At 36.6% G+C, this 16,585-nt stretch overlaps 1 protein-coding gene across 1 annotated transcript; it reads left to right on the top strand.

Moving 5' to 3' along the window:
- The first annotated feature begins 6,631 nt into the window (after positions 1-6,631).
- On the top strand, positions 6,632-7,141 carry LOC148950428 (uncharacterized). Its single transcript, XM_089091865.1, has one exon. The coding sequence runs from the start codon at positions 6,632-6,634 to the stop codon at positions 7,139-7,141; it is 510 nt and encodes a 169-aa protein (XP_088947991.1).
- The last annotated feature ends 9,444 nt before the right edge of the window (positions 7,142-16,585 follow it).

Raw genomic sequence — 16,585 nt, 5'->3', positions numbered from 1 at the left:
TAAAATCTCCTATGGGGTCTAAAAAGAACATTTGGCTATATGAATGTGGTTCAAAATCACTTTCAGGGGTCTTTGATGGGTTTACCGCTAAACTGAATGTGTGATAAATTTATCCAGCTATTTTGAAGCTGAAATATTTCGACTATTTTTGGTTTGATCGTGGCTTACGTTGAAGCTAAAATAAAACGTGAGTTCCAGTTTCTTATTTGTTTATGGAACTCTTTAGATAGCAGGTAATTTCCTATAACAAACCAAACAAATTCATTTGGAAATTATTGATGCTGGAATGCGATCCGACAAAGCAGGCAGCAGCCCCCAAGTAAATCGTCTTTGTTAGCTACTTTTCCTGTGGGATAATGGAAGACTGCACAGTGAATACATACAGAGTTCAAGAGTCCCAATGACTTAAAGATAACACTTGCGTAGTTTATGGTATCTTTGTAGATTTTTATTGGTTTTTATGTCATAATTTGTTGGCATCGAAGATTGTGATGGTGCTGTTCTTCTAGCATAATGTTTTATTTTCGGTACTTGTGTACACAGTGGTACACACTCGAGAAGTGAAGTTAGGTCAATGCTAATGAAAAATACCAAAATATAATGAAAATATAATACTTTAGAAACGAATTTGGACTATATTTTTATAAATTACGGGGTGGAGGGGGGGGGGGGTAAAGCTTAGCGGGTCTGCATGAAAAATGTATTAGCTACATATATTCTGCATATTATGAAGTAAGAGCTGATTTTTAACTTCACACTGTCCAAATACTTTACCCCCAGGCCACCCTCTGGATGTGCAAATATATAGCCCAAATTAACTAAGTCCAGTTTATTCTGTCACCAGCCACTTGTTTTCCGCAGAGCTTTAGCTAATTGTCTCTTAATATAGACAGATAAAACCGGTTTGTTCTCGAGTGTTTAGTGTGTCTGCTAACCCTACAATTCTTTGTTCTTCACTTTCACCTTTGGCAAGTTCTGATTCCTGCTGTTTCTTGTAATTCTCGGTACTGATTGCCTTCTAACTGCATACTTCTTTGTTCTCGCGGTCATATATCTTCTAACCACACATTTCTCTGTTCTTCATTTTCATTTTGATTCGTTCTGATCTTCGTTGTCGCATGTCTTGTTACAGTATATTTTTTTGTTCTTCACTTTGGTTTTTGAGTCTTTGTGATTTTCACTGCAACTTATCTTTTAACTGTATAGTTCTATGTTCATCAATTTCGTTCTTGACTTGTTCTAATTGTCGGTTTTGCCAATATTTAAACCACATATCTCTTTTCTCTTTATTTTCATTTATCATTGCTTCAAATATCTTTCCAGTGACTTTTGCCTTCGTTGCTTGGATTGGGACCGTTTGGGTCCAATCGTTCCAGTTGCCTTTTTTCCAGCCCTGTAAGTAGACAAAAACCAACCGGGCCCTTAAAACAAGCCAAAAATAACAGCAGTCTTGAATTATAAGTGCGAGCACGAGCCTATCAGAAACACTACCACAGAAGTTTCAGGCTACAACCTACAAAATGTGGAATTTTGCAATTTTTTCGCAGTAGAAAGATCATGAATTTATGTTTATTGTTTACCCCCTCCCCCCCGGGATGACCATATTAAATCGAAGGCACTTGAAAATTGCATGAGAGCTGATTCAAACATTAATTAAAAGTTCCTTTTTAAGTAGCTATAAAGATTATGCCACGGGAAAGTGTTGTTTCCTCTTTATGGCACCAAGCTACACAAAACTACAACTACGACTTTGCTAAACTATGGCACCAAACTACGACTTCGCCTCAAAGAAGACCAATTTATAGTCAATTTAAAATTCAGAGGAGCTAATCAATTTAAAAGTATCAACAAACTATATTTTACGTTTCCCAATTGAATAGGAAGTAATGGTGCACGGTAGCAGTACTGGATTTAACTAAGCTGATTCATTTTGTATTTTACGAATCTAAGTTTAGTGATGAGCAATTGCGTATGGGTTATCATGGAGAGGGACGAGTGACTCATTGCTTAGGCAGGGGTGAGGGCAGATACCTAATAGACTATATTTTAATACGTAAACTTCTAATTCTCCATGAGCCTTCATCTAAATGTAGAAAGAGGCAGGAAGGGGGAGTTTGACTTTAATGAAATATTTCTCTATGCAACATAAAGTATTACATTCCCACGCTTACCGGCGGAGAGATGGAAAAGGCGAGAGGGGCCTGGAGCCCCACCTTCATATTTCTTTGGGAGATACTATTGAGAACTTTGTTTTCAGCAATTTTCTTTTTCTGTTTAAATAATATTTCAACGCATTAAAATGTATTTGTATTAAAAAGTAATGTATTTATTAATCAGAGAATCCTATATTAAAAGTTGTAGTGGCTTCAGCTATACAGAAGATCAAAAGTCACACAGAATTCCCATTCATATGAACAATAATACCCTTCTTTGTCCACAAAAAATTATGCAGCAGAAACATTAATAAGGACTTACTGAATAAAAATACTATTTTTTCCACATTTTGACCACATATTCTAATTTTGTCCAAAATTTAAATTTTGGACGTCAATCAATAAATACATTATATACATATGTTTTAATATATTGAAATAGTGTATATAAATAGAAAATGATAAAGTATTAACATTTAAAATTGCTAAAAACAAAGTTCCTAGCAGTATTTTCCAAGTGGGGCTGTTGTCATTCCCCAATGCAATTTCTTCAGCTATGGGAAATTCAATGGTGTTTTTTTATTTGGATACGGCACATTTTTGTCGGGTTTTCCGCTGTTTTTCAAAACTCCAATAAATTTCTTTTCACAATTAACTTTTACTACTAAGATTGATTGAAAAGTATTTAGCATTCTTGAATCAGCTTCAAATCACAACTCTTCCTCACTCGCCTGTTTTTTTTTAAATTTTTGTTGCTATGTAGGTTTTTTTTTATTAGGATCTCCTTTTAAGTGTTCTGAATACAAATTCATGATTTGACCGACAATTCTCTTGTTCTAGAACTCTGTGCTCGCAGTCTTCACGAGTGTTCTTGAATCTGTTTGAATATCAAAATCGGTCCATCCCATTCAGTGAAGAGTTTGCCGATAATGTTTATATTGTCTCTTACTTCTTTGGGGTATTGATGTATTATAGCATTGACAGTACCTGATTGTGGAAGTGCTTCCCGATTCACAGAAGAAAATTCATGGATCACTTGTAGAATTTCAAATCGAATCTTCATAGCTTGTAGGGTTTGACAGCTTGTTTTGGTAGTATGAAAACATACCCAACTGCGTATTTGATACTCATTGATCACTATTAAAAAACACCACTTCATGTTCTATGAGAACAATCTTGATTGGCATCCTGGCAGTCACATGCATTTTGATGCTGTGATAATAGTTTTGCCGTAATCTAATCAGATAATGGAGGACTGCACAGTGAATACATACAGAGTTCAAGAGTCCCAATGACTTGCAAATAACACTTGCGTATTTATGGTATCTTTGTTACCATAAATTCTGTTGTGCTGTTCTTCTAGCATAATGTTTTATTTTCGGTACTTGTGTACACAGTGGTACACACTCGAGAAGTGAAGTTAGGTCAATCCTAATGGAATATACCAAAATATAATGAAAACATAATACTTTAGAAACGAATTTGGGCTATATTTTTATAAATTACGGGGGGGAGGGGGGGGGTAAAGCATAGCGGGTCTGCATGAAAAATGTATTAGCTACATATATTCTGCATATTATGAAGTAAGAGCTGTTTTTTAACTTCACCCTGTCCAAATACTTTACCCCCAGGCCACCCTCTGGGTGTGCAAATATATAGCCCAAAAGTAAGTCCAGTTTATTCTGTCACCAGCCACTTGTTTTCCGCAGAGCTTTAGCTAATTGTCTCTTAATATCACAGTAGACAGAATATACCCAGTAAGCTTATCGCAGATCATTTCTGGTCTTCGTGAACAAAAAGCTCCTCCCACTTATTTCTGCATTAGCGAGAATGCGGGTTAGTCTGTTTCCGTTTGTATTTTAGTTTCAATGCACTTTGATGGAAACATACGGAAACAGACTAACCTGCATTCCCGCTAATCTGACTTCGCCTATGTTTATATCTGCAAAAACGTTCTCCGGAGCACTCGCACCCCGGTCCGGGTTTTTATAATGGGTGAGATAGAGAATGATCATACTGCTAATTATATAAACTGTGCTTAATATAGACAGATAAAGCCGGTTTGTTCTCGTGTGTTTAGCGTGTCTGCTAACCCTACAATTCTTTGTTCTTCACTTTCACCTTTGGCAAGTTCTGATTCCTGCTGTTTCTTATAATTCTCGGTACTGATTGCCTTCTTACTGCATACTTCTTTGATCTCGCGGTCATATATCTTCTAACCACACATTTCACTCTTCTTAATTTTCATTTTGATTCATTCTGATCCTCATTGTCGCATGTCTTGTAACAGTATATTTTTTTGTTCTTCACTTTGGTTTTTGAGTCTTTGTGATTTTCACTGCAACTTATCTTTTAACTGTATAGTTCTATGTTCATGAATTTCGTTCTTGACTTGTTCTAATTGTCGGTTTTGCCAATATTTAAACCACATATCTCTTTTTCTCTTTATTTTCATTTATCATTGCTTCAGATATCTTTCCAGTGACTTTTGCCTTCGTTGCTTGGATTGGGACCGATTGGGTCCTTTTTCCAGCCCTGTAAGTAGACAAAAACAAATCGGGCCCTTAAAACAAGCCGAAAATATACAGCAGGCTTGAATTATAAGCGTCGAGCACGATCCTATCAGAAACACTACCACAGAGGTTTCTGGCTACAACCTACAAAATGTGGAGTTTTGCAATTTTTTCGCAGTAGAAAGATCGTGAATTTAGGTTTATTGGATTTAACTAAGCTGATTTATTTTATTTTTTACGAATCTAAGTTTAGTGATGAGCAATTGCTTATGGGTTATCATGGAGAGGGACGAGTGACTCATTGCTTAGGCAGGGGTGGGGGTAGATACCTAATAGACTATATTTTAATACGTAAACTCCTAATTCTCCATGAGCCTTCATCTAAATGTAGAAAGAGGCAGGAAGGCGGAGTTTGACCTTAATTAAGTATTTCTCTATGCAACATAAAGTATTACATTTCCACGCTTACCGGCGGAGAGATGGAAAAGGCGAGAGGGGCCTGGAGCCCCACCTTCATATTTCTTTGGGAGATACTATTCAGAACTTTGTTTTCAGCAATTTTTAATTGTAATTTTTCTCTTTTTCTGTTTAAATAATATTTCAACGCATTAAAATAAATGTATATAATGTATTTATTAATCAGAGAATCCTATAAAAGTTTTAATGGCTTCAGCTATACAGAAGATCAAAAGTCGCATAGAATTCCCATTCATATGAACAATAATACCCTTCTTTGTCCACAAAAAATTATGCAGCAGACACATTAATAAGGATTTACTGAATAAAAATACTATTCATTGCAAATTTTGACCGCATATTCAAATTTTGTCTAAAATTTAAATTTTGGACATCAATCAATAAATACGTTATATACATATGTTTTAATATATTGAAATAGTGTATATAAATAGAAAATGATAAAATATTAAAATTGCTAAAAACAAAGTTCCTAGTAGTATTTTCCAAGTGGGGCTCCTGGCCCGCTTTGACTTTTCCACCGCTCTTCCGGTAAGCATGGGAATGTAATATTTTATGCTACATAGTCCCCCCCACCCCTTGCTATTTCTACCTTTATCTGAAGGTTCATGGAGAGTTAGCAGTTAGGCATTAAAATGTGCCCTTGTAGTGATCTGCCCCTACCCCCACAAAGACAATGGCTCACTCCCTCCCCCATTATGATAGCTGATACGAAATCATATATTATTAAACGTAATGTTATAAGAAATAAAGAATCAGCTCAGTTAAATCCAGTACTGCCACCCTGCTAAATTATTTTTTTGAAAACACAAAGAATTTCGTCAGTATTTTCAGTTTTGCAAACAGTTTATGGTTTTGTCTCCAACAGCAACACTCAATACCACTTGTTTATCAAAGCCCAGGAAACTGTCAACGTGTCCGTGCTAAGGCTTGAAAGGACAGTTGTGTCACGTTGGTCTTACTGGTATAGATCAGTGGCTAAAATTCTGGCAAGGTATGACATACGGCCTGACAGGTATATTAGCAAACTTGGACTACATACTCGCAGTTCTGTGAGTATGCAGTCCAAGAATCTTCTGACAGGGAGGAAGCAGAAGAAGCTACAGGTCTTAAGAATCAACTAAAGTCGTTTCCATTTATATTCAGTTTGCATGTCATTCACGAAGCTCTTGTAGTGATCAACCCTCTTTCTGAACAACTGCCGGCCCCAGATCTGATCATTTCAGACGCCTGCACTTTAATTACCAAAACAAAAAACAACTGAAGACAAAATGTGATGTCGTGTATTTTAGAGTCCTATACAGCAAGTCTAAAGAGATGACTTTTAATGTCGGAGCTCATTTGTCGGAAACAAGCGCTCTTGCTTACACCATACCAGCAAAATCAAAACAAGTTCAGAAGATATTCGGAAAACTCAGGGACTATTTTACAGCTTCAACACTTGGAAAGCACAGCACTGAATCTTAGGGCAAAAGAACAGAGAAGAAAATGCGAAGAGAGTTCTACAAGGTTTTGGACAGAGTGGTAAATGAGTTTGAAGAGCGTTTTTCTGTCCAGATGCCAGTGCTAGAAGCCACACGATGCTTTAACCCCAAATCCGAAAACTTCATGAACACAGATTTACTTCTCGAGATCGCGACATACTTTGATAAGGCTGTCATTGATGTTATAGAGCTGAAGAGTCAAGCTTTGACAGCTCGTGCATATGTGTTGCAGCTTCCACAGAAACTAGCAAACGGATTGAAAGAAGCGTATTCTGAGGTTCTTGAGGTCGTGAGGGTATTCCTCGCACTCCCGCTCACAACATGCTCAAAAGAACGATTTTTCTCTGTGTTGACACTTGTGAAGGATTACCTTCAGACAACAATGGACAACGAGCGGCTTTCGCATTTGCTCCTTATGTTCTCTGAAAAGGCTGCAGTGAAGGAGCTCAATTTTGAAAAGCTTGTGGACGACTTTGCAAAAATGAAGCCAAAGAGATATCCATTGCTTAAGTAGCTCCACGTAACTTTCAGATTTTAGTTTGTTTGGTAAATGTCCCATCTTAAAATTTGGTCCCTAACCAGGTTGCAAAAGGCAAAATCTAAATAAATTATGTTGCTTTCATGTGTATTCAAAGACTAATCTGAACAGTAGTATACCAAACCAGAGTAATTACATTTTGTTTCTGGACGAGGGCCCAAAATTGATCTTTGGCCCCCCTGAGGTTTTTTGAAATGGCGCCACTGGAAAAATGACAGCTACAGACAAGCATTAATAATTTTCAACATAATAGGTGATAACACATTGATATATTTTTCAAAACTAAATTAAGGATCCCGTCCGGGCCAGCTACTTTCATTGAGCTTGTTTTCCTTATAGTTTCTTGTAGTCTTGTAGACTAACTTTGTTTACACCGTTTTCACTACTATTTAACACGATTGAAACTTCTTGTCTAAGATTACGATGATAATCCCTGTCACAGGATTTCCTGCTTCATTCACTGAGGTAGTGTATGTTCTGTCATCTTGCTTGATGCGGGTTGGCTGTTTAATAATTGGACTTGCATATTTTATGTATTGTGTGCCAGGAATCAGAGCTGCCTTTATTTGATAAAAAAAAATCCAGTCTCATGATTTGGCTCTTAGGATTGCAGATTTGTATTTTTTTTTTTTCATTAGTGCTTTAACATTATTTATACTGTCATTCAACGGATACTGTCTACTTAATCGTTGAAGATGGCGGCGTTCTATTCTAAGAAGACTTAGCTCCTGAGTCCAACCCCTAACGTACCTCGTGGCAATAGGAGAGTAAACAGGGGTAGATTCAGACATAGCTTTAAAGATTAAATTTGTCAAATATTTTGTAACTCGGTCTATTTCTGGCTGAAATATGACAGGGGCATAGCATAAATATCATCAACGTCATCCAACAAAATAGCACTGAAAGCACTCCAGTTGGTTTTGTTAAAATTAAATCAAGAATCAGCGATAGCGACATGTTCACTAGGACTAAGCGACAACTTAAGCGTAATATAATTATGATCTGATAGGGAAGGGTAAATGGGCGCCCATATGGAGGGAAGAGGGGGGCTCCAGTCCCCCCCTTGCTGAATGATGCTGCCTTATATTTTATATTTTTGTTTGAGATTTCTATTATACACCATTGGAAGTGCTGCTGAGACCAGCTAAGCCCCCCCCCCCCTAAAATTCAACCTATGGGCGCCAATGGAAGGGTAATCCTCAACCGCATGCCAATTTTACAATATCTGATATGCCTTGCACTTGTTAGAGTCACATCAGGACTGGAATACGATCCCTCATAAGTGAGGGAATCCACGTCATTTAATACTATTAAAGAGCTATTTGAGATGGAGTCCTCCAGTTCTTTACGTTTTACGTCAGTAATCGCGTTAGATAGCCAAAGTTTGCTCTCTGCATTAAAGTCACCACTGATGACACAATTTGGGTAAAATTTCAAGCGGTCTATAATAGACAGCTGCTTATTTAAAGAAGTTTGAGAAGGGGGGTAATAAACTGAAGCTACTATTAGACGCCAGTTTTTTAAATAGACTGAGACGATAACATATTCATTCGTTGACTGTTCGTAATGTAAATCACTTCTCAGCGACTTTTTTACAAGTACTGCTGCACTGAGGAATTTTTTTTTTCTTCGTCAAACTTGGAGAAAACTTTGAACTGATTCGTGACACCAGAAATTTTTCCAAATTTGCTAATATACGACTCTAATCTGGTAAGGTGTGACATCTGGTAAGGTATGGTATAATATACGGTAAAACTTGCTGTGGTCTACATTTATGTTGTGTAATCGATAATATTTTTTTTTAATTGATCAGTTATTTCTTGGGCAATTTGACAGTTTTTATAGTCGTACAATGGATGTGGTTCACATTTGAGCCGTCGTTTATAGCATGGACGGCAACACGGACGGCTAATGAACGATTTAGTACAATCATTATAATCATGGTCACCTATGCACCAAGAGCAGGTTAAATCACCACTGCACTCAGATTTCTTGTGGCCGAAAAGGCAACAATTGGGTGCATCATGTAAGGTTGATATAATCCTCGCAGTATAGACGAAAAAATCCAAAATTGAGGCTTCCTCTTTTTAAAATTTCTGCTCAGATCTTAGGGCTCATTTCCAATATTACGCTGCAGCTTTTTCCTTTTGCTACAATGGTAACCACTTCTAAGGTTTCTCCAACAGTAACAAGGTTTATAAGATTTGAATTACTTTGTCGTACAAATTCTTTGCCCTCTGATTTACTTTTAAATATAGACTAAGAGTACCATTCACAAGCATTCCTGGCAGGCGTTTTTTCACTTACCTCGGAGTATATTTTAGTCCTGCTGAATTTTCATTGAAAACACAAAGAGTATTGTTCAAATCTTGTTTTGGATCAAGTTCAACAATAATTTTACCTTCTCTGACTTGTCTGATTTTTTTAGCTGAAAATTTGCTGATATCTGTTCTGATTATTTTGCTGATATCTTGCACTACTTTTGTGGGGTGGTCCCACTTTTTTTGATATGATCAATACCTTCATTACTACTAGGCTCAAGAATGATATTAAAGGTTTCAGGGCCTTTCAAAACGCTAGAGTATGGTCTACGATTTTCAGAGGAGGATGGAGCTACTGTGTCTTTATTTTCCGATTTTTGTTGTAATTTCATTATATTTTGAACATTATCATTCTCGTTGCGCAGGAGATTTGCGTTTTTTTCTAATACCTGATGATGTATAAATTGAACTCGCTCACAAAATTCAAATGTATAGTCCCTACCTCCTGTAATTTTTTTTTAACATTGCTGAGAGTTCTTTTAGGGTACTAATTAAAGTACCAATACTAGTTTCAGTTTCTACACCTAACTGCAAAAGGGCATCATCAATAGTTGGACTATCTAGTAAATTTTCTATTATTAAAAACACTAGTAAAATCCTTTCATAGCTATGTATATCCCTAACACCAGACCCGAACACAATTTACATCATCTTTTCGCCAGATGCTTACAGAACGGGTATCAGAACTAGACTCTCTAGTAGTTAAGGCCTTAAAATGTGATCTTGTAGTCAGCTGCCCCTACCCTCACCAAGACTTTATAATAGCTGATATGAAATTATACATTACTAAACGTAATTTTATAAGAAATAAAGTGAATCAGCTTAGTTAAATCCAGTACTGCCACCCTGCCGCATTACTTCCTCTGCAACTGGGAAGTATAAAACATAGTTTTTTTTTTTGGTACTTTTAAATCGATTGGCTTCTCAGAATTTTAAATTTATTGCATATTGCTCCTCTCTGAGGTAAAGTTGCGGCTTGGTGTTATTAAATTACAGAAAACAACTCTTTCTCACGGCACAATCTTTATGGTCACTTAAAAATAAACTTTTAATTTACGTTTGAATAAGCCGTCTCCCAATTTTCTAGCACTTTTGCTTTGATACGATCATACAATTTGCTTTGATACGATTATAAGTTATCCCCGAATTTTTGGGGATATTCCTGAAATTCTCCCCGAAAGAAAATCAGCTTTCACCCCGGATTACCACCCCTAGTGATTTATCACTTACTTTACTTGACATAAATTTTTCACTACTTCCCCAAATTTTTGTCTCAATTATTTCTACCCATCAGAAGCCAGGTATAGATTATTAAAGTACAGACCTTTCTTCCATGTTAGTAAAAGCATCATTTTAAGAAGATTATAACATTTCATCAAATGTTATAAGATTCTCTCGTAAGTCGTGATAAAGAATTTTATTTGAACACCTTTTTATTCAGTTCAATTTTGAACATCGATATGAAGAGGTTATTTTGACAGCTGGATTGTGAGTTTATTGGCTCCAAAAATTCCCGCGTTCCAATTGCTTTATGAATACCATTATGTCATACATTCTCGTCAAAACTTTTATTCTATGCTGATTTTTAATGTTACAAGACAAAGATATTGGTAACCTTGGAAATTGATATCAAATTCAATTAGTGCATTGGAATGATTTTATCATGCCTTTAAAAAAATAAAATCCTATCCCGCTTTGTGGGCGAGTGTGTCCACAAGAAACAAAAAGTAGCTTCAAATATTGAGCAGAAGCTCTCCTGCTGCTGCTTTCAAAACTTGTTAAGACGGAAAGTTAATTAAGTTTCAAAAGTAAATGTGAAAATTTACTTTTAAGCTGTCGTCATGCTTCGTTCTTGTGGACAGATGTTTGCCAACTTTACTTCTCTTCAACCAAAATTGAATATTTGTCCAAGTCTCGGACAAATAGCCAAATTATCTCGAAAGCGATAATTCGTTGGATAGAAAGAATGTAAAAAGGGCTGGTGGGTATCAAGATGTACATGCAGTTAAAACAGGTAAAGGGAGAGCTAGAATGCGGAAGATTAGTGGCCTAAAACAGTCACATTTTAATGTAGCAGCACTTATCTGTTCCTTTTGGGGACTAATTAAAAAAACTTTCCACAAGAGGGGTGTTAGTTGCCTTCCAATCAATTTCAACTATTAAAAAGGGCACAAGCCCTTTTAATTTCCAATCGAATGAGCCCTTGTTGAAGTTTCTACGACAACTCCTTCGATACGAAGTGCCCTAGTCAAAAAGAAACCAAAAATAATACATTGTGCCAACATGGTTCTTTACTTAGGCAGCGCTATTATGCTGCTTCTGATTAGATTACGGCAAAACTATTATCACAGCATCAAAATGCATGTGACTGCCAGGATGCCAATCAAGATTGTTCTCATAGAATATGAAGTGGTGTTTTTTACATAGTGATAAATGAGTATCAAATACGCAGTTGGGTATGTTTTCATACTACCAAAACAAGCTGTCAAAGCCTACAAGCTATGAAGATTCGGTTTGAAATTGTACAAGTAATCCGTGAATTTTCTTCTGTGAATCGGGAAGCACTTCCTCAATCAGGTACTGGCTAGGCTATAATTCATAAATACCCCAAAGAAGTAAGAGAAAATATAAACATTATCGGCAAACTCTTCACTGAATGGGATGGACCGATTTGTGATATTCAAAAAGATTCAAGAACAGTCGTGAAGACTGCGAGCACAGAATTATAGAACAAGAGAATTGTCGGTCAAATCATGAATTTGTATTCAGAACAATTAAAAGGAGGAACACTTAAAATAAAAAAAAAAACAGTCGAGTGAGGAAGAGTTGTGATTTGAAGCTGATTCAAGAATGCTAAATACTTTTCCATCAATCTTAGTAGTAAAAGTTAATTGTGAAAAGAAATTTATTGGAGTTTTGAAAAACAGCGGAAAACCCGACAAAAATGTGCCGTATCCAAATAAAAAATACACCATTGGATTTCCCATAGCTGAAGAAATTGCATTGGGGAATAACACCCCCGCCCTATCTTAAGCAACAAGAAAAATCACTTCTATATGGGAAGCAGACATGTCTCTTTTTTCTGTTGCTGCTTGTGGAGCCCTGGAATATCTTTGAGAGCTAGTTTTTATATCTAAATGCTTTTTATAAGTTACTAAAGACAGTATTAAAGTGTGCAACCCTTGATAAAAGCTTAGTAAAGAGCGATGTATTTTCCATGATTTTTTTCCAGCCACTTTGTATGGAATGGATTGCATCTCTTCAGAGATGGCTCTTTCAATTGAAAATTCTAGTGTCTTTTTGAGACTCAAAAGTGATTGTATTAGTCATACACAATGTATTGATTGTATTAGTCATTTTCTAACTGCCGATGAAAATGACAAAATTAATAATACATTGGCTAAATTTTAATGTAAAGTAACTTTTTTCGAAAGAAGTGAGATGGATAACTTAAATTGAAAAAAAGTTGATGGTTCATTCTTGATATTTTTTTTTTAACTATTGCAAGATCAAATACTTCGACGATAAAAACATCCCTCGCCCAAATATCGAACGCCCCCCCCCCCCAAAAAAAATCAAACTAGAAATGACCCTTGATCTTCCAATGTTTTCCAATCCTTCAAATCTGCATCAGATATGTGCCAAGTCTCAGTTTATTTGGCTCGAATTACTGTTTAACTAAAAAAAGCAATTTTGTTCAACTAAGTAATTAAAACTAATTTATTAAATTCAACTGCTTGCACAAGTTTTACACAATATACCATAATACACAAGTATTATAAGTATTAACAGTAAAATGTATTAGTTCATCTTCAGATTTTGAGTAGGTTTAAATTTCTATTCCATATTTAGTGACCTGAAGAAAACTCAGAATACATAGAGCCTTTACAGATCAGGTTTACATTATCAACATTAATTATTATCGTCATGGAAAAATAACACAGAGGCCCGCATAAAATTTTGTAGGAGGGGAAGGGCAGGCCCCAGAATAGTAGTGGGAAGTACGGGAATATATTTTAGGATATATTTTCTTAGGAGTAAGTTTATTTTTAATTATAATTGGAAAAAAATTCTCAAATAAAAAGAGTAACTAAATTTGCATGCAAAATTAAACAAAATTCAGTAAATTTTAAATGGTCAAGATTCCTGGCAAAGGAATCAATCCATGTTATCTATAATATATTTAATTATTATGTATTTAGTCTTAATCCATTATATCCAAGCGTTAGAGTAAAAGAAAATCAGAATCAAACCGAAATTATGGAAAGATTTATTGTTTTCCAAGAATGCAACAGGAGTGTACACTAGCTTTATGCAATTTCCTAAGCCTTAGAATATGCTACAGGAAGAGTAGAGATAGGAACTAGAAAGGCTTCCAAGAGGATGTCTTAGGCTCTGATTTTATTCCTGGAAGTTCATTTAATTTTCTCTTGATCAACAGATTTCTAAGATCTCAAAAGCCCCTAAAATGGGAAGTCGGCAAGATCTTTACATTTCTAAGGGCCTGTACATAAACTCACCCTGTCTACATAGACACCCCGTCTTGATTTTATAATGGCTATGTAAAATATATCTCTTTCATAAGAAGACAATTTTCCCCTCGAATTAAAATCCCTTAAATCTTCATACATTTGAAAAAAAAAACAGAATAGCAAAAGAAAAACAAAATTTAAACTTACAATACAGGTGTCAAATTTACAACCTTTCTTTCGACACTCAAATTCAGCTGAATAAAATGAATAGCTTCCAATAAAATTGTCTATCACAAGAGAATTTTATCAAATAGGCTCTTCGTCGCTATTTAAATAGGCTGTTATAACAAACATATAACAGCCTACTGTCTGTCCCTGGAAAACTTTTCTCAATGGTCCTGCTAGATCGATGTCGAAATATCATTCGTAAAATCCGAGGACCGGAGCAAGCTGGTTTCATGTCGGACCGTTCAACCATCGAGCAGATTTTTACGATCCGACAAATCATAGAAAAAGCCACGGAGTTCTGACAAAAAGCTTTTTTTTTTACCTTCGTCGACTTCCGTGCTACGTTCGACTCAGTGGACCGAGAAGCTCTTTGGCGGATTCTAGAATCGACAGGCCTCCCTGAGAAATACTGCAGACTCTTCAAAGCTCTAAACCATGGGACGGAGAGCTGTGTTCAAGTGAACGGCTGCTGCAGCCCGTTCTTCCAAATCACGACAGGAGTGCGCCAAGGATGTGCAGTTGCCCCAGAGCTCTTTGGACTCAAGTTTGGAGATCGTGTCATTACAGATGCTGATTTTGCCGATGACTTGGCCATTCTGGCGGACTCCATGGAGCAGTTGCTGGAAGCGCTTCAAATCCTACGAGAAGAGGCTGCAAAAGTAGGACTGCAGATAAACTGGACTAAAACGAAAATTATGGCCATTGACCCATCCTCCCCTGCTGCCAATCCTTCAGTTAGCCTGGATAGCACCACTAGCATCGAAGTTGTCCAAAGGTTCACCTACCTGGGCTCCATAATTTCTTCAGATGGCTCGCTTCTTTCTGAACTACAAGCGAGAATATCCAAAGCGTCTTCTGCCATGGGCAGACTGAACCGTCACCTCTGGCGAAAACCGAACATCAGTCGCACAACGAAGCTGCGGATTTTCAACGCCCTCCTCGGCTCTGTGATTCTCTATGGAGCTGAGACGTGGCAAGCTTCAGCCGCAACCCTCAAGGCAATTGATGTGTTTCAGTCGAAGAGCCTGAGGAGGATCAAAGGTCTACGATGGTTTGACTTTGTCAGCAATGAGAAGCTGCTGCAGCTCACCAAGCAGTCTCGGTTTTCGACCCAAGCAGCCGAGCGAACACTACGATAGTTCGGACACCTACTTCGAATGCCTCCACACATACCTGCGAAAAAGATCCATGACTTCGACCCTGTCAAAACCAGTTGGAAGCGACCTCGCGGCCGACCGAAGAAACGATGGTCTGACAGCCTGTCCGAGTTCCTGGCGATGGCAAATATCAGGTTGAGCGATGTGCAAACGCTTGCAATGGACCGAAGTGGATGGAGAAGGCAGACGTCACTCTCTACGCCAAGCAGCGCCCGGCAGGAGACATAAGTAAGTAAGTAAGTTATAACAAACTGCAAGTAAGAGGCAACTCGGGCCTTCATTCACCAAAACTGAAAACGGAATTTTGATGACAATTGACACATCAACAGAATTGTATTTTTATGCTGATTCTAAATATATATAATTCATTCAGTTTATTGTTACCAACCAAAAGCTACGAATCTGAGAAAATTTGTCTAATTTTCGAAAAAAGAACAAAACATCCCAAAAAGCAAGCGATCTTAGTGGAAATTGTTTGTTAGATTAACCGTATGGTAAGAGAATCTTACCATAAATGTTTCAAGCTGCATTCTAATAAAATGTGGAATTTTTAATTTTTTTCCAGAAGAAAAGATGGTAGATGTATTTTTTTTGTTTTGTTCCCAAGGTTGATCGTAATAGGAATCGATCTTAGCGAAAATGACTTTATTAGATTCATCATATCAATGAACTCTACCGCAGAAGTTTCAAGCTACAATCTACAAATTGTGGAATTTTACAATTTTTTCAAGAACAGATCGTGGATGCATATTTACATTTTTTTTTTCCAGGGATGATCGTATCAAAGCAAAAGTGCTAGAAAATTGGGAGACGGCTTATTCAAACGTAAATTAAAAGTTTATTTTTAAGTGACCATAAAGATTGTGCCGTGAGAAAGAGTTGTTTTCTGTAATTTAATAACACCAAGCCGCAACTTTACCTCAGAGAGGAGCAATATGCAATAAATTTAAAATTCTGAGAAGCCAATCGATTTAAAAGTACCAAAAAAAAAAACTATGTTTTATACTTCCCAGTTGCAGAGGAAGTAATGCGGCAGGGTGGCAGTATGCAAAAATATCAAACTAGTGTCTTAACTTTTGAGTTTTTTTGGCATCTCTTGAGAACAACATTTCAGAGCTATGTTCCCCATCAACAGAAAAAATGTGTAAAATTCTGTATTTTATTGCTATTGTAATAAAGAACCTTGAAAGATCCGTAAGCTTTCCCCCAACTTTTAAAGACATAATATAACAGATCTAAATC

Source organism: Artemia sp. Qi Xiang Cuo, chromosome 7 (genome assembly GCF_049724085.1).
Source record: "Artemia sp. Qi Xiang Cuo chromosome 7, ASM4972408v1, whole genome shotgun sequence".
Taxonomy (NCBI): Eukaryota; Metazoa; Arthropoda; class Branchiopoda; order Anostraca; family Artemiidae; genus Artemia; species Artemia sp. Qi Xiang Cuo.
The sequence above is the reverse complement of the archived record's forward strand: the minus strand, read 5'-3'. Positions and strand labels throughout refer to the sequence as shown.